Consider the following 17,439-nt stretch of genomic DNA (forward strand, 5'->3'; position numbering starts at 1 on the left):
TCCCAAAAACATGGAAACAGGCGGACGTAATCTTTATTCCCAAGCCAGGCAAAGTACCCGGCTTGAACAACATGCGACCAATCTCCCTCACCTCGTGTGTAGGGAAATTGATGGAGCATGTTGTTCAAACGAGACTGACCAGGTACATCGAGGAGAATGATCTCTGGCCGCATGAAATGGTTGGATTCAGGCCAGGGCTCAGTACACAAGATGTCATGCTCAGACTTAAGCATGATATCCTAGACCGATACGACTCCACTGACACCAGGGCGATCCTAGGGCTCGACCTCACCAAGGCATTTGACAACGTTAGCCATAAGGCTATCTTGGTAGGCCTCGAAGAGGTAGGTGTGGGACACAGGGTATATGCATACGTCAAAGACTTTCTGTCACAGAGGGAGGCGAAAATAAAATTTCTGGATGTAAAATCCCCTCCCATCACACTTGGGAGCAAGGGAACCCCGCAAGGGTCAGTTCTCTCGCCCTTCCTATTCAACATAGCGATGAGGGGTCTCCCAGCGGAACTCAATAAGATTAAATCGATTAAATTTAGCATGTACGCGGATGATATCAACATCTGGGTTAACAGTGGGAGTGACGCAGCCATCGAACTTAAACTACAGATAGCAGCGAATATGGTGGAAGAGTACGCGGCCAGCAGAGGCTTGGCGTGCTCACCACAGAAATCAGAGCTGTTAATCATTGAGCCAAAACATCATAGGAGACACGCTGGAAGCAGCAGACCCATCACTGTTTTCGTAAACGGAAATGAGGTTCCCAAGGTGGAGGAAATAAGAATTCTGGGCATGTATATCCAGAGAAATGGATGCAACCTCACGACAATCAAAAAGCTAGAAGGATACGCGGCTCAGGTAACGGGGATATTTAGGAGAATTTCACTCAAAGACAGGGTCCTCAAAGAGAACAGCCTCCTCAGACTTATGCAAGCCTTCATTACCAGCCGTATAGCGTATGCCACACCGTATCTTGTGTTTAGACGAGAAGAAAAGGATAAAATAGATGCGATCATTAGGAAGAGCGTTAAGAGAGCCCTAGGGCTCCCAGACTCGACCTCGACAGACCTCATCCTCAAAATGGGGGTACACAACACGCTAGTTGAACTCACTGAGGCAGTACGAGTGTCTCAGTTGGAAAGATTAGGCCAGTCTAAAACAGGGAGAAAAATCATGGAATGGGTAGGAATTCAATGTGACAGGGGTGCCCCGACTGAAAAAAAAAGACATTCCGTTGGACGTGCGTAAGCGCTTCCGAATCGCGCCCCTACCTAAAAATATGCATCCTATCTACAACAAAGAGAGGAGAGCTCACAGGGCTAAGGCTCTAGTAAATAAACTTAAAGACACACCGGCGCATAACGTAGCGTACGTGGACGCCGCTTGCGGCAGAGACGGGGCTGCGGTATCGACGGTGGTTGATGGCGACGGGTGCGTTAAGATAGCGCGCTCCACGTGCACGAGGGACGCCTGTACAGCCGAGGAGGTTGCAGTAGCGCTCGCTTGTGTGGGTTTAGCTATACGAATTTAATAATTAGCTATACGAAATTTTAACAAAGGGAGAATCTCGGAAGAAGCCCTCCACATTCTACTCAAAAACCCACCCAGGAGGGACATAACTTTTATTTGGGTACCAGCCCATGAAGAAGTCCCAGGCAACGAAGCCGCTCATGAGCTCGCCCGAGCACTCTACCACCGGGCAACTCTAGAGCAGCCAGTTCCAGGGATAAAAGATGGCATGATCACGTACAGGGAAATTGTCGATCACTACAGAGCCGAAAGAAGAATCTTTCCACCTCCGCATCGGTCTCTCTCTCTGGAGGACGCTCGCATTTGGCGACGCCTCCAGGGAAACAATTACACATCACCACATTTGATCTACCTAACACAGACGAGGGACTATAACGACGCCCTCTGCAAAATTTGTAAGCAAAAAGGTACGCTAGACCATATAATATGGGAGTGTGCTAGCTCCCCAGGGGCCAAGGAAAACATTGTCAGTAGAGAAGCCTGGGAGGCCTTGCTCCAGAGCGAGGCTGAAGACGACCAGCGTCGCGCCATCCGCCTGGCCGTTGAGGCCGTGAAGACTCACCGTCCTCAACGCGCGGGGACTGCTTCGTCCTCCTCCCCTACCTACGTGTAGGTTAAGAGACGGGCACCCCAGCTCGGTGGAACACAAAAGTTTTCAATCAATCAATCAATCAATCAATCAATCAATCAATCAATCATGTGCTGTCTGTGTCGGAAGTTAGCATGCTACCGTCATCTGTCTGAGAGCGCATTTTACTACTTTTTTGTTTACACTTGGGTTCCTTGGTTAGGGATTCGTTAACGTATTTCTTTAATTCTTGGAATTCTGCAAAAACTGTTCAAATTGTTCCTGTATTTGTTGTATTATTTGTTGTGATTGTTGCAGTGCTTGTTGCAATTGGTCCTGGGTTACCAGGTTGCTCTCAGACGGTGAGTGCGCCTGAGGCTGCTTTGGCTGTGTTGTTTGGGGGGAGAGGGGCAGTTGTGATTCTAGTGGCGGATGTCCGGTGAGAGTGCTTAGCTGTGGTACCTGTATAGTACCCAGAGGAGTCAGGATGCCTCAGTTAGAAACAGTAACGAGCAGGATACAGAAACTCCTCCTATAACTAGCGATGAGGTCAGACGGGGCTTGCAAGACATGAGACGAGCAAGAGTGGCCGGAGAAGATGGAATAACAGTCGATTTAATAAAAGATGTAGGAGACATATGTAATGCTTGGAAAACTGGCCTCTTTTTATACGAAGTGTCTATTATTTGTAAATGTCCCAGAAAACTGGAAGAATGAAAACATTATACTAATTCCCAAAAAGGGAGACGTTAAAGAATTGAAAAATTATAGGCTCGTTAGCTTACTCCCAGTATTAAATAAAATAATTACCAACGGAATCTCCAATAGAATAAGGGCAACACTGGACTTTAGTCAACCAAGGTAACAGGCAAGGTAATAAGCCTCTCGGTATGGCTTTCATAGATTACGAAAAGGCATTTGATGCAGTAGAGATACCCGCAGTCACAGAGGCATTACGTAGTCGAGGAGTACAGACAGCTAACGGAAATACCTTGGAAACATTCTACACAGATTCCACAGCTACCTTACTTCTACACAAGAAATGCAGGAAGATACCTATAAAGAAAGGGGTCAGACAGAGAGACACAATCTCTCCAATGCTATTCACTGCGGGCTTGGAAGAATTATTCAAGCGTTTAAACTGGGAAGGCTTAGGAGTAAGGATGGACGGCGAATATCTCAGCAACCTTTGGTTTGCCGATGACATAGTTCTGTTCAGCAACAATGCAAACGAATTACAACAAATGATGGTGGACATTAACGGAGAGAGTGTAAGAGTGGGGTTGTAAATTATTATGCAGAAGACAAAGATAGTGATGAATAGGCGAGCAAGTCAACAAGAGTTCAAGATCGCCAGTCAGCCTCTAGAGTCTGTGAAGGAGTATGTTTACCTAGGTCAATTAATCACAGGGAAACCTGTTCATGAGAAGGAAATTCATAGAAGAATGAAAACGCGTTGGATCGCATACGGCAGATATTGTCAACTTCTGACTGGAAGGTTGCCGTTATCTTTGAAAAGGAAGGTGTAAATTCAGTGCATTTTACCAGCCACTCGGGCAGAGACTTGGATGCTGACAAAGAAGCTTGAGAACAAGTTAAGGACCGTGCAAAGAGCAACGGAACGAAAACAGCTAGGCATAAAATTAAGGGACAGAAAGAGAGCGGTTTGCATCAGAGAGCAAACGGGTATAGCCGATATTCTAATTGGCATTAGGAGAAAAAAATGGAGCTGAGCATTTCATGTAACGCACCGGTTAGATAGCCATTGAACCATTAGGGTTACAGAGCGGGTGCCAAGAAAATGGAAACGCAGTCGAGGACGGGAGAAGACAAGTTGGAGCGATTAAATTAGGAAATTAGTGGGTGTTAGTTGGAATCGGCTGGCGCAGGACAGTGGTTTTGCGGATCAAAGGGAGAGGCCTCGGTCCTGCAGTGGACATAAAACAGGCTGATGATGGTGATTACGACGATGATGATGATGAAATATTTGTCGATAATGTCGCACAATAGTGTCGACTAGTCTGTTGTTGGCGCCAGTTGAAGACCCAGCGCGGCTTCCTGGAAGGCGCAGGAAAGTGTTGTTCAATTAAGATATAACAGCGCCACTCTCGAAGGCAACTTACTTTGCGATGTATGGGCGCAAATTGAAATCATCGACTGGTTGTATCGCCGTTGCAGAACTTCTCGAGTCTATGATGACCTTCGCTATGACAGTTGCCGGTCCCAGCAGGATGAAGACTAACTGCATGCAGTCTGTCCAGACGACACCTCTGAGTCCACCCTAATTTGTATATTGTAGAGGACAAATGGAAAATGGGAAGGAGACAATGAAAACAAACCATGGCAGGGGCTCTCTTATTTTTTGTCACACGTTTATGCTCTTCTTTTTCTTCCCTCTATTTGAACATGATCTTATAATACGTACAAGAGTGTAAAAATCTTAAGGCCGTTCCACTATGAGAAGATTTACGACCAGTAAAGCTGTTTAGCGCACGACACAGAGGTGACCCAGGATATTTAACAAAGGTACAAACATATTTATTGTCCTAATCTGTGTTCATCGTGGCGATATAGGTACACGCACACATTCGCGCATTAACTCTGTCATGAAATGTGCTCGTCACGTAAAACAATGAATGGCTCATACCACCTTAAGCCATGGCGCCTACCCCCTAAACGCGGCCGCCTTATTATGACGACAGAAGTGAAATTGGAAAGCTTTGCTGCGGAGCGAGGACCCTACTCAACATCAACACGCCATCCACCTAGCGGAAGAAGCCGCGAGGGGTCCAGACCTCTTTGCCTGCTTCTAATCGCGGAGTTCCCGGCCCCCGTCCCCAAGGCCTGTATGCCGGGGACGAGCAGTACGGGGCCTCCTTATCCGGCGGTACAAAAATTGGAGGACGCTTAAGCTTCGCATTCAAGAGTGGAACGCGACAGCGTTCCCGTCGACCCGCCAAGGGGTGTAAGACAGTGGGTTACGGCGCAGCGACTACGCGCCCCGCATCGGACGCGGTGAGCGTCGAGCAGCGCCGCGTTCGGCGCGGCAACGAAATGTGCGCTTGAGCAAGCGAAGCACGCCTGAGCCTTAGAAACAGCTCGTTTCTAAGGCAACACCGCATTCACTAGAGACGCTTTTGTACCGCTTTGAAACATCTAACTTGTGGCTGAGTGGTGGAGTCTCCGTCTCACACTCCGGAGACCCTGGTTCGATTCCCACCCAGCCCATGTTGCAAGTTGTTTTTTATTCATGAAGTGCCTGCTGGGATTTATCGCTCACGGCCAACGCCGACGACGCCGACGCCGACGACTCCGGCTTTTCTGCGACACGAGCTGCTTAACGCTGTCGCGTTAGTAATGTTGCTATGACCATCATCTACGCTGGAATTATGAGCGGCAACGGAGCCAGCTTTACAACATGACGACACTCGAGCCATTGCTGATGATGGTCGTTTTTCGCACAACGGAGCGAGCTGTTGATGAAGACGATCACGATCAACGCGCGAGCAGTGGCACTAATGCGTCTGTGCGGTTGGCGCCACGAAGTTTTTAAGTTCTTTTTGAAAAACTTGTATAACACATTTTTGAACAAAAAAGTCTGTTTTACCCGTCTACCTGGGACCTCTGTGGGTCCCACGTGTGACAAGGATAGTTCAAGGGCACGTTACAGGTCCCCGAGACCACAGAGGCATGTGCCGCTGAGCTTGGACCCTTTCTGCGGTATCCCCCAATATGATTTGTTTTTGTCAGCATTTCGGGGGTGGGGGACATATTTTTTCCCAGGTAGTAGCCGTATACAGCTCCGCTGTACATGCTTGAACATGGGCTCGAGGCAAATGTAAGTGGTGTAAAAAATTGTACATTTAAAAGCTGTGAAAAAAGAAAAGACTACGATGTGGGCAAGGAAACGCAGAAGTAGCATGGAACAAAATTATGTTGAGGTTAAATGAATATTTCGCTGCACGAAGTATTAGGATTGCCCGTATGAAAATGAAGTTCTTGGATTCAACTTGAAGGGCGGGAATTGCTCTGTAGTTCCAAAGTGAGCGGGTGCGTAATTTGAGTCTCCGACATATGTTCACAGGCAAATGATTCTGCTTCTAAACTTGCACTCGATATAGCTGGACTTCATCTGAAAGCACACAAATTTCACAGACTTGGAGCTTTCTATGTGCCTAAAACATATAAATACCTGCCCCAGACTTGCAGCGCTATGAACAAGGTTGATTTTGCTTTCTCGGAGGAATAACGGCCGCCTCATGCAGTAATTTGAATCAACAGTTAGAACTGTGCTCTCAACCACAGGTAATTTTTTGGTGCCGTTAAAGAAAAATTAGTACCCTTCCGGTCTGTGCAAAAGGATGACCAGAGGAGCTGTGAAATGTGGGCCCCTTACTGGTGAACTGCACCGCCGCCATGGGTCAGTCCGGTATAGCACAATATTCGGAATCGGCCAATTGTATGGGAAGTGCTTAAAGATTGCTTCACCTCCACCGTAGGTCGGCCCGGCATTGCACTATCTTCGGGATTGGCCCAAGTATGGGGAGTACTTAAAGCCTACTTCACCTCCACCACGTGTCGGCCCGGCATTGCACAATATTCGGGACCTGTTCACGTATAGGGAGTGCTTGATGCCTGATTCACCTCTGCCACAGGTCGGCCCGGCTTTGCAGTACTTCGGGATCGGCCCACGTACGGGGAGTGCTCAACGCCTGGTTCACCCCTGCCGCGGATCGGCCAGGTATTGCACTACCTTCAGGATCGGCCAGCGTACGGGAAGAGCTTAGTGCCTGTGTCACTTCAGCCGCGGGTTGGCTCGGCATTGCATTATCTTCTGGATCGGCCCACGTGTGATAAATAGTTGGTCTATGTCCACGGAGATTAGATCCGTCAGAACCTAGCCATAAACGCCTTCGCTGTAAAAAATTCCATATAGAAAGAGGCTTTCCGTGCAGCCTGGAAGGAGAAATTTTTACCTCGAACATTTTTGACGGTTCGTTACTATTAGGCGCTCTTAAAACCGATCAAACAAAGTGCGCTATATATGACCAGATTGCGTCTGTATTTTACTTTAGTCTTCATTTTCATATAGAGCAATTCTTTCTTACGTTCCGCAAGGATTCATTTTAATGGCTACGTGACGTTCTTGATTGGTATGGACCAGCCAGTGTGGGTCTCTCGTTGCAGTCTCTCATAGCCAAATCATTGAGAAAAGTTCCTTTTCTATATTAGTACTGTCCCCTCAACATAATACTTGAAATCTGATATATTGAGATACAGTACGAGACCGTCGTGTATTGTATGTCGTGTTAATTATTGGAAGTTACCTAAGTATCTTGTGTTCAATTGATTACACAATCAAACTCAAACCTAAAGTCTTGTTGCGCCAGCTTTGAACGCATCGCGCAAGGAAATAAATCTATGAGAGTAAACCCATGAATGTAGTGCAGACTTCAAGCAGAGTCACTGACATATGGTGTACTTCTCATTTGAGCAAACAAACCTCATCACATCTTCTTTTCAGATAGCGATCTGAAGAAGTGATACGATTCCTCGGTTGATCGCTGTAACTATAGGAGTGTACGTTTCGATCGTGTTTGGACACGTGTACAGTTCATCGACATGCACCACTGAATGTTTTTTGCCGCGTTCGCTTCCGCTTGTTTGGTATATATTTATAGATGCGAGCGAAAAGAAAATCTATAGTTGAAAGTTGCGCTGTTTCTGTGTGACTGTTTCTTTCTACGTACTCGTCCAGTCGAGCTTAGACATTCTATCATGGCAGAACGTGTATCCGGTGAACTGCTGCACAGCACTGTGCAATGTGGTGAACGGGGTATGAATGTTGGATCCCGGAGCTCAAACTGGTGTGACGTCATGCTAAGGCTCTTCTGTCGGATTTACCGCTGAACCGCCACTGAAATTTTTGGCATGGGAACCATGCTCTATATGTATATATACAACGCACCGTTACTGATGCCGCATTTCGGGACCGACACTGTATGTCACACTGACTCTGGACAACAGGAAACTGCCGCCGTTATTTTCGCTGTCACTCAATGAATTGTCAAGACCACTGTATTATCCGCGTATTATTATCCCGCGTAGGACACATGGCCAGATGCCGCCACTTCTGAGTGTCCCAGTGGCAGAAGGGCACATTGTCTCCAGTCTGCTACGTGTAATGTATCTCGCTGTAATTTCGCCAAGTTTAATCTATAGTTCAGTGATCGAAGACGTCAACAGCCCAACAGGGTAGAGTCTTCCGGTGGCGCCGAAGACCACATTAGTACCACCGTATATGACATTTTTAAAGCCTATGTATTATCACTGCAGCTGCTGCAAAACGGCTGCTCACCATCCATGACATGTAGCTATGGAGACCGCTCACATATCGTCCCATCTTGCACCAAAATCCGTTATATGGTTGCAACGTAATCCGTAGCTGGTCTGCGCATGTGTACGCTAAGAATGCTCAAGAGGTAACTGCCCATATATATAGTAATTCAGTGAAACAGATCAAAATGTAAATAAAATCAGAGACGTTCTCGGAGGGCGCAAGTTTACATTTACGCGGCTTGCTTTTACATTTGCATGGCTTTGCTTCTTCCACTAGAATGCATTTGTGCAGGACGGCCATTTCATAGCGGACGTTGAGACATAGCTTAATATATTTTTTTTTGCTCGGTGACGGCTGTTTTGCAATCAGAGTATATTATGGCATGTTTAATACGTTCCATTTTGCAGATTGCAGGATTTCTAGGTCATTTGTTTGGGTAAAAGTACTGTCTGCCAGAAAACAGTTCGCATACTTATGTGCAATGCTATAGTACCGTCTTCCTTAAAGAAGTGTTAAACTTACCAGTGCCGTGTAACACGTCGCGCACAGTCCAATTATGATGTTACTCCAGAGCAGCGAAACTCCGAATACTGCAAGAAATGGCAGTGTTCTTGCATAAAATATTTGTTGTAGTTCCACATGAGCATTAAACACTGTTTTCCGTAATCACGAAGGCGTCTCAGAAGAGAAAGCAATAGCGTAGAGTTGAGCCATATTTACCAAGGCTACACTGTAAAAGCTGGTAAAGCCAACTGAAACGTCTTAAAGCTATATTTCTGCCGTATGAAACACTGTGCAGGGATGAGCTCTGGTTTATTTTGAAGACCAGTAATTAAAATTACAGCCTGGGAAAAAATTGATGTTAAGGGTTCTCTTCAGGTTACGCAAGAGGAGCAACTACAGAATTATGTGGAAGGAAATGAAATGTTTCTAGATAACTTCGAAGACATTATAAGGACATAAGGTTCTGTTAACAGAACTTTAGAACGCGTATAACGTGGCGCTCACTTATAATGGACATGCAGTTGTCGTCGGGTGCCGCACCCTCAATTTGACTTCATCTGCATAGTGAACCTGTCGTCAAACTAATTCGCTAGTCAAGCGGACACTCACGCACTAGTCCAGCGGACATAAAGGCGCGGGAATATATGTTTTGTTTGAAAGGAAAGAGTAGTTGGATCAAGTTATGTTGTTCAATGCATGCGAGGAGAGGCAGTTAGATTCTAGACCAGAAGTTTTCAGTGTGCTTCACCGGGGTCTTGGGTCTGGCATTTGAAGCTTTGCACCACTATGTTTCTTCGTGTGAGCAGCCAGCATTTTCGTGTGATGAATAATAAGTTGAAATACTTGTCGGATTGAACGTCGGTAAATGATCAGACTTTGTGCACGCAACAATACTGTTTCATCGCATTGTAAATAAAAGTAAAAAAGATATAGTAGCATGCTATGAAAATTTCCTGTGAACACCTTCATGAGGCAAATGATGGATTCCCCTCCGTTCTCGCGGAAACCTGTATACTCTCAAATCCGAAGAGTTTTGTAATTTTTCTGCCAGCAAGAGGAAACATTGACAAATCTTGCAACTTTTGTGTGACGTTTGCGACCTTTTATTGTTACGTTTTGTTGCAACGTTTGTGAAGACAACTTGCGGCGAGTAGCTGCTGACCATAATTAAAGATAAATTGAAGGCAGGTTGACAAGAGAATATTGTTTATTTTATTCCTTTTTGAAGTCGTCTGTTAAGATAGCTGGCTAATACGTTTCTTTTTGTGTAGTTGCTGCTGTTCTCTCAAGATCTGTCGTTTTTTTTTATTCTCTTGTCCCGCCTGCTGCCATTCTGATTTGTCTTGGCAATTAGGACTGGTAGTCAAGTCGCCGCTTTTCTGACTTTCCTCCGCACGCCATAGAATTGTGTAATTTATTCTGCCATTAAAGTTTCTGATTGAGTGGTTGATTGATTGATAGGCGTATTGACTGACGTATTGATCGATGTATTGACTCATCTATATATTGATCTATTGCTTGATTGATCGATTGGTTGAATATCTCACAGTACACGAGACATACCTGTTACAATCGTCAGGCTTGCCGCAAAAATTGCCAGCGCACCAATGCTTTGCTGAAATGAAAGCAGTGGGGGTCAGTTCTTGAAAAGCTCGGTTAAGGTTAGGTACGCGTGTTACAAACACTTCAGTATAATACAGCGAATAGTGGTTTGTGTCTCTTTCGGCATCGACACAATCTTAGCACGAATAGTCCCCAAGAGAAAGCCTTCTAGTCGCGTGTATCCACTTCCCCCACGCAGTGTGTCCTACAGAGTTGCGGACTGGCACGCTCCATTGCATTCGCACTTCATTAGAGAGAGTGGCGAACACTGTAATTCCAACCATTTAGCTCCTCAGAATGTTGAGAGATGGACCATGCCGGCCGCTGGAGTGTCTGCATGACCCTATCTATTCCACCACTCCAATTCCAGTGAGTGAAACGCTTCTTTTCTATTTAATTATGAAGCTACCCCCCGTCCCCTTTGCGCCTATGGTAGGAAATACCATAGTTTTGAAATCCTATGTATGAAATAAATATTGTTAGGTGCTACTTTTTTGCGCACGTACTGCTATCATGAAACTTTGAGGGCGACCATAAAACGTACCGCACTCATATGTCTTGCAGGATGATGTTTCTTTTTTCACACTTACTGCCATGTTAACAGGCATTGTTTTTTTTTTCAGCAAACGTCTGTGAATGCCTATTATAAAGTCTGGATACACGAAAGCTCGGGAAAATACATTCCGTGGGTTCGACGCCACCAAGGACTCGCGCACGGTGCAAATGTTTGCTACATCGTTTTCATCCTCCATCCTTGTGCAGCAGGTGAAGCAAGCTAAATCGAATCACTCTTGACAAGTAAAAGTTACTGTCTTTAAATGCACTCAAACCTTGTAATGCATAAAAGATACCGTGATTTCAGAGGATTAGAATGTCTAGAATACCATGTTGTTTAAAATTACGGCGGCAGATGTGGTCATATTTTTAAGAATATATTGAAAGAGCCGACATTCAGTAAAAAAATGGAGAAATTTATTTATTGGCCGCGTTTAGTTTAGTTGAGTTGCCAACTTTCCCAGTTTTGTAGTCACGCTTGAAATGAACAGTTAGTGCTCCAGAACTATGTGCCCATTCTATTCGAATTCTATTCCGGAACATCGGGTTGCGATTAAATTACGATTCCACCCTCCTGATTGCTGCCTTCGCATTGCATGCTGCTTTCGCATTGCATTTCGAGTGCTTGATAACGTATAAGGATTGCCGAATCATGCTAGTTCCGAAGTTGATATTCCGCAACTCTGGGGTTGAGTACGAGTAGTAGTGCATGTAGCGCGCAACACAGCGTCACGCGACAGAGGTGCAATGGTGCAAGTTGGTTAACAGTGCGCCCTTCTAATCACTCAAATTATTTATGCAGCGGCAATTTGCAGTTTTCCAAACCACTTTTCGTAATGAATTTGTGATGGTAGTCTCACACCATGGTTATCTGCGCTAGCTTGCGCAAAGCCCACGAAATTACAACTTCTTGTCGAAAATTTACGTCCTTTAATGCTGAAGCTGCAGCACAACTTGACGTTTCAAGCACTACTGTTTAAAGTATGGAGTCAAAAACATGACCGCCATTTTTGGCTTGCTAAAATATCAACGCACAGTTGTCATAACACTACAAGAATAAGCAAGATCTTGCACTTTCGGCAATTTCCAAAAAAAGAATGCGTTACATTGTAACAATACTTTTGTCCACTCAAGTACTACTTTTTAAACACTTGTGGTGTTGGGATATTTACTTACGCCTTTGACCTATAGACGGAGATAAAATTTTGCGGACGTGTTGTTCGGATCCTCACATTCGAGTTTTTTTTAGAAAACGAAGTTCAGTAAAGTGTTTTTCTTGCTTACCGAGCCAAAAATATAGATGACTGAGATGGTTAACGAGATGGAGGGAGCAAACCGCAGTCGAATGTACTGAAAGAAGCAAGAGGAATTTTTTTTATTGAGGACTGCTGCTTTTGCCAAACAAATGCTACGCAGACTCGTAGCCTAACTGACATCTATTTATGATGCCATAACCCGTCATATACAACTGAGCTGGTGGTTAAGTACAATGAACATACTTAAAGCTTGATCTAAAAATTGACATCCTGCAAAACCAACAACGTATCACTTTATCAGTTGCCATGGTGCTCTAGTTAGCTGATTCACTGTAGAATATTTTGAGCACGGGACCAATCATTAGCAGAGGCTTTAAAAATGTATATTGCAGGGCAATTCCCTTCAGCTAAGCGGGGCGTAAGAGAATGGGTGATATATGAAATAATTCAAAGAGGGCCTCAGTTACTAGTTATCATTCACATATGTTCCTTTGATGAAGCTAATATTTAGAAAAAGAACTGCAACACACCAGTATGCAAATATCACAAAAATTGCTTGCCAATATATTTGTCCGCATGTTGGAGTGAATTTCTATATACAAATTGACGCCAACAAAGGCCCCCTACAAGGACATTTAACTTTGGCTCTATTGCTTATATATGAGCAGTCCATGCCATTGAAACAACATTGCCAAAACTGAAGGGTTAGTAATTGTATACCTCTCTAATTAGCTGTGTTTTAAAATAACCTAAGCTGATGACACATGCAGCAATTGGTTAGCGGATATGGCGCAAATTGCAGCACGTCACCTCCGATGTTATCAGTGTGCCGTGGTCCAGCCGCAGACGCCACCTAACATAAATATTTGAAAGGAAAGAGGATAAAATGAAGAAATGCAAGGACATCAATTTGAATGACGTCCGGTTTGCTACCTCGCACTACGGAAAGAGGGTCACGGGGAGGAAAGAACGGAGAAAACGTTTGAAGGGCTACTCCAGCGATTTTTTTCATGCCCGCAGATCTCAATAAAATTTTGAACTTATGTATGTTCTTTTCGGCACTCTGATTATCTGTGCTAAACAATGGGACCACAAGTCACTTATTTTCCTGATATTGAGTTTTAAAAACTGTTTGCATGTTCCCAACTCGTGTCCGCGAATATATCTTTTTGCTGGCCACCCTCTTCTTGTGACGTTCGAACCTACAGAGCCACTCGCCCAGCACACTATGAAGCGTGTTCCCTCTTCTGCAGGATGGCGGCCCTACAATCATGGTTTTGACAGACGCTCGTCGCTGCCAGCATTCTTCTTCGGTCTGTAGGCATTGTAGGCGGTAAAGCGATGGGTGGAAGGTGGTGTTGTGCTGATGGCTGCAAGAACACAGCAGCGAAGACGAAGGGTGTCTGTTATCACAGGTTTCCTTCTAACAGCGCTCTTCGGAATAAGTGGCTTGGTGCTATTCGGATCGCCGACAGGTCTCGAAGTAAAAACGCGTCTGTATGCTTGTATCACTTCACTCCGGAGTGCTATAAAGGCGGCGTGTACTTGGGGGAACCCTTTGGACTCGCAACGCCAAACTACCATAGGTACTTGAAGGAAGACGCTGTGCCGACGGAGTTCGTGTACGCTAAGCCGAGACAACCTCTAATACCACGAGGGGCGGCGTACAAGCGGAGTCGAACTGAGGTAATTTATGCCAGTGCTTGGGCCATAGCGTTACGTGTTCAAGGCTGCCAAGCGCCTGCTTTCTGAGTTACCACACAAAAAAATCCGAGTGACATGCTTCGGTATCTCATCGGTTTTGAGGCCGATGTCGAGAATCGGTAACTTGTTTGAGATTTAATTTATTATCGTAGGCACTTAATGTTATCAGGATGTTACGCGGCCTTTTTCGAACGAGATCGAGCCCAGTCTGCATCAAATTTCTCCATCGCGATTGGCTACCTTCCGGAGCTTGCGCAAAATAGGCAAGCGCGATTGAGAAATTCCATCCCGATGGGGTTCGACCACGACCCAAAATGCCCCGTGCGACACCGGTATAAGTTTCCTGTAGCTAATTTGCATGCAGAAAAAGAAATTTGTCATTCATATCAAATTTTACCGTACGTCTGCACTTTGTAACTGAACGCTGAATGATATGACGCCTACCGCAAACAGCGAATAGCTGGAATATTCCAGGTGGTTAGAGTGGCGTTGTTACATAGCGCCAATGGAACTTCTCCCAGCGCTACAGCAGGTTTGTACTCGTAAATATGTTAATAAAATGACAAGTAACAGCTGTAGTGAAGCGTGTCACAGCGAAGCTTATGTTTAATGAATGCAATCTTGATGGAAACACAACTAGAACGTTTTAAAAGAGGTATGTGCAGAGTAGCTTTTTTCTAATTTAGCCACGGCATATAACGTTAGTATAAATGTTTCACAATATTGACATGTACTTACATTCAAACCTGTTTTGTAGAGTAGCAGTAGCCGCAGTTCATAACATTATAACTCTAAAGCATTAGATTTCCTAAATGGAAGAGTAGTCTCTTTCATGGCGCGAAGATAGGCTCACAAAGAAAGACTGCAATAAGACAATTTCATAATATAGGCTCTCGAAATTTTATTCAGTGTTACAGTTAGGGGTAACGTTTTGTGCTTGTTTTTTAGGCATGGATGTCACATCAAAGGGGCATTTTTGACCAGCTGAAACAACAGCCACTTTCCCTTGCAGGTGATGGCAGATGTGACACACCCGGTAATTCTGCTGACTTTGGTACATATATTTTATTGGACACTACCATGAACAAATTCCTGCACGTGAAATTTGTGAAGGCGCAGGATTTAATTTTTATTAAAAAAATTATCCAGATGAAATATGGATAAACTCAGTGCGTGCATACATTTATTCCGAACCTTTTTAAATGAGACAGCAATGTCCAGTGTATTCAGCTCAGATACATTTGTATGTCATTTGCGATTTTACGTCCTAATATTCAGCATGTCACAAAAAATCAAAGTAAACCATACTAAACTTCTATTCAATATGCATGCATAAATAGTGATTTTGCAGGGTAAGGCCTTCCGAGTAATAAAGGTGCACGCAGTCTGAGGTAGCATGGCTTCAGAGTTGCAATACAGTAACACATGGGAAACAAAAGTAAGACAGCACAGTGCTAATTACATAACTTTTTTATCAGTTTTACCTTGCACAATTTCAGCATTGGAATCAGTAAAAGCCGATACAGATGCATAGCAACCAGAAAGGCAAAATAGTCATGCTCTCGAACGGGTGCCTGACTTCCATGCACTTTTTATTTGGTTTCATCTCGGACAGCACTAAACCCTTTTTAAAACTTCAGTAGACTGCTACTCGGACCGTCCTTTACAATTTATTGTGCATGCCAAAATTTTCAAATGTGCCCTCTAAACTATTCGAGGCTCAAGGGCATAAAGTGGAATGCACAGTGTAATTACACCCACTGGGTGTGCGCCTGGTGTGTCGCCTTCTCTCACGTCCATCTCGTTTTTTTTGTCGCGCAAATTCGTTTAAGTAATGGGTGTACCCGCTGGGTGCTCTGGGTGTACTTTGTTTTGCTGCTATAATTGTATAATTGCTATAGTTGCATACTTGATTAACTTTCAACTTTTCTCCAGTCCACTGAAGTGTCATCCAGCGATAAAATGGAGAAAGAAGGTTTAGAGAGAGCCCTTGCCCACATAATTGAGAAGGATGTGCTCGTCCCATCACTTGCTACTGGCAGGCTCTCCGAGATGAAGGCGTTTGTGAAAAAGCTCCACCCCAATATAAGACACCTGTCCGACCTGTGGCACATTGTAAAAGCCAAGTTGCAAGTCTTCATATGCCCTTAGTACAATGCGCAGAAGTTCAAAATGCATAAATGTTTCAAGTAATTATGTGCTGCTGAATGCAATGAAATTTCATATTGAAATGTAGGCTTTCTTTAATAAGCATGAAGAAGACGATTTGCGCTCTTGGCCGTACAAAGCAACACAATATTGTGCTGGGGTGGCGGAGGACTATCATTCGGCATTTATATTTGTGCGCAGTCAACAGCGATGGTGATGAGAAGTTATTTCTAGCCAGATGGCTCTCAATCCTTTGTCACATGGTGAATGTTCATGAGCACCTCGAGCTGTTGGATCCCTTGTGCTTTCATGGACCAGTGCCAGATTGTGGCTGGTTGCTAGAAGGTAATGTCTGAAGGGTTTTCAATGCGTTTACGTTTGTTCCGTAACACAGTTATAATATATGGTGCAATCTCAGGCATTGACATATCACAGGCTTTTCATGAACCTGCGCTGGTGTCTGCATGCACTAATGCAAATATTGTTGTTTTTAGGAACTTACTGTGTGGTATGAAGTTTGAAAACAGGAGTCAGGTGCCTCAGAAAGGCTGGCCAACGTTTCGATAGGATGACATATCTTCGTCAAATGCGGCCTCGTCATCCTCGGCATGTTGGTTTTAAAGGGTTAATGCAGTGACGTCACATGCGGGTGGTGTCGCTGGCAGTTGGTTTTAAAGAGAGAGACTTCAGAGGAAACGAGCGCTGTCGTCCGACGTCTGTGAGCTTTGTTCCCAAGACGGAGTGACAAGAACGGGAGAGTGGGAGCGCGGGGAGAAAAGAAAAGAAACAAAGGCAGCAAACAAAACAAAGGGGGGGGGGGAGTCAGGGCGACCCCGAGATAGAAAAAAGGGGGAGACAGAAAGAACAAGAAAAAAAAATTAAGAAAGACCGGGGCCTGGGAGCGTGTTGGGGATGCGAGAGTTTAGGAAGTATTCAGCGGTATCACTGACGGCATGCTCCCGTGGCACCAGAAGAGCCGCCAGGCGGTCAGTGCGCGAGTAACACAAAATACAAAAAATAAACAAAAAAACATGAGTTGAAAGGGTGACTTGAGGAGCATAGTAGCAACACGTGGAGTATTTTTGAAAAAGTTAGGATAGTCATTTCAAAGACAAAGGTCAATTCTGGCGGCCTCATACATTCTCCGAGACCTGCCAGATGCATCACCAACCGCGCAGACTTTTGGCGTCGAAGCATTTTATAGGCTGCTCATCTATG

The 17,439-nt window shown here is 44.8% G+C and overlaps 1 protein-coding gene and 1 long non-coding RNA gene across 3 annotated transcripts in view; one reads left to right on the plus strand and one right to left on the minus strand.

Moving 5' to 3' along the window:
- Positions 1 to 15,370, plus strand: part of LOC139059917 (uncharacterized) — a 42,826-nt gene extending 27,456 nt beyond the window's left edge. The window contains exons 1-4 of one of the 2 annotated variants that reach the window (XR_011514506.1): positions 10,819 to 10,927; positions 11,182 to 11,323; positions 13,623 to 14,055; positions 15,086 to 15,370. This is a non-coding gene — a long non-coding RNA (uncharacterized lncRNA). Of the gene's footprint in view, positions 1 to 10,818; positions 10,928 to 11,181; positions 11,324 to 13,622; positions 14,056 to 15,085 lie in introns of those variants that run through there. The other variant, XR_011514505.1, reaches the window with a different exon arrangement.
- Positions 1 to 17,439, minus strand: part of LOC135905815 (putative sodium-dependent multivitamin transporter) — a 103,705-nt gene that overhangs the window by 17,851 nt on the left and 68,415 nt on the right. The window contains exons 3-5 of the mRNA XM_070538489.1: positions 10,520 to 10,571; positions 8,975 to 9,042; positions 4,236 to 4,393 (exon numbers count right to left, since the gene is read on the minus strand). Of these exons, the coding sequence (XP_070394590.1) occupies positions 4,236 to 4,393; positions 8,975 to 9,042; positions 10,520 to 10,571 (278 nt within the window). The remainder of the gene's footprint in view (positions 1 to 4,235; positions 4,394 to 8,974; positions 9,043 to 10,519; positions 10,572 to 17,439) is intronic.

Source organism: Dermacentor albipictus, chromosome 5 (genome assembly GCF_038994185.2).
Source record: "Dermacentor albipictus isolate Rhodes 1998 colony chromosome 5, USDA_Dalb.pri_finalv2, whole genome shotgun sequence".
NCBI lineage: Eukaryota > Metazoa > Arthropoda > Arachnida > Ixodida > Ixodidae > Dermacentor > Dermacentor albipictus.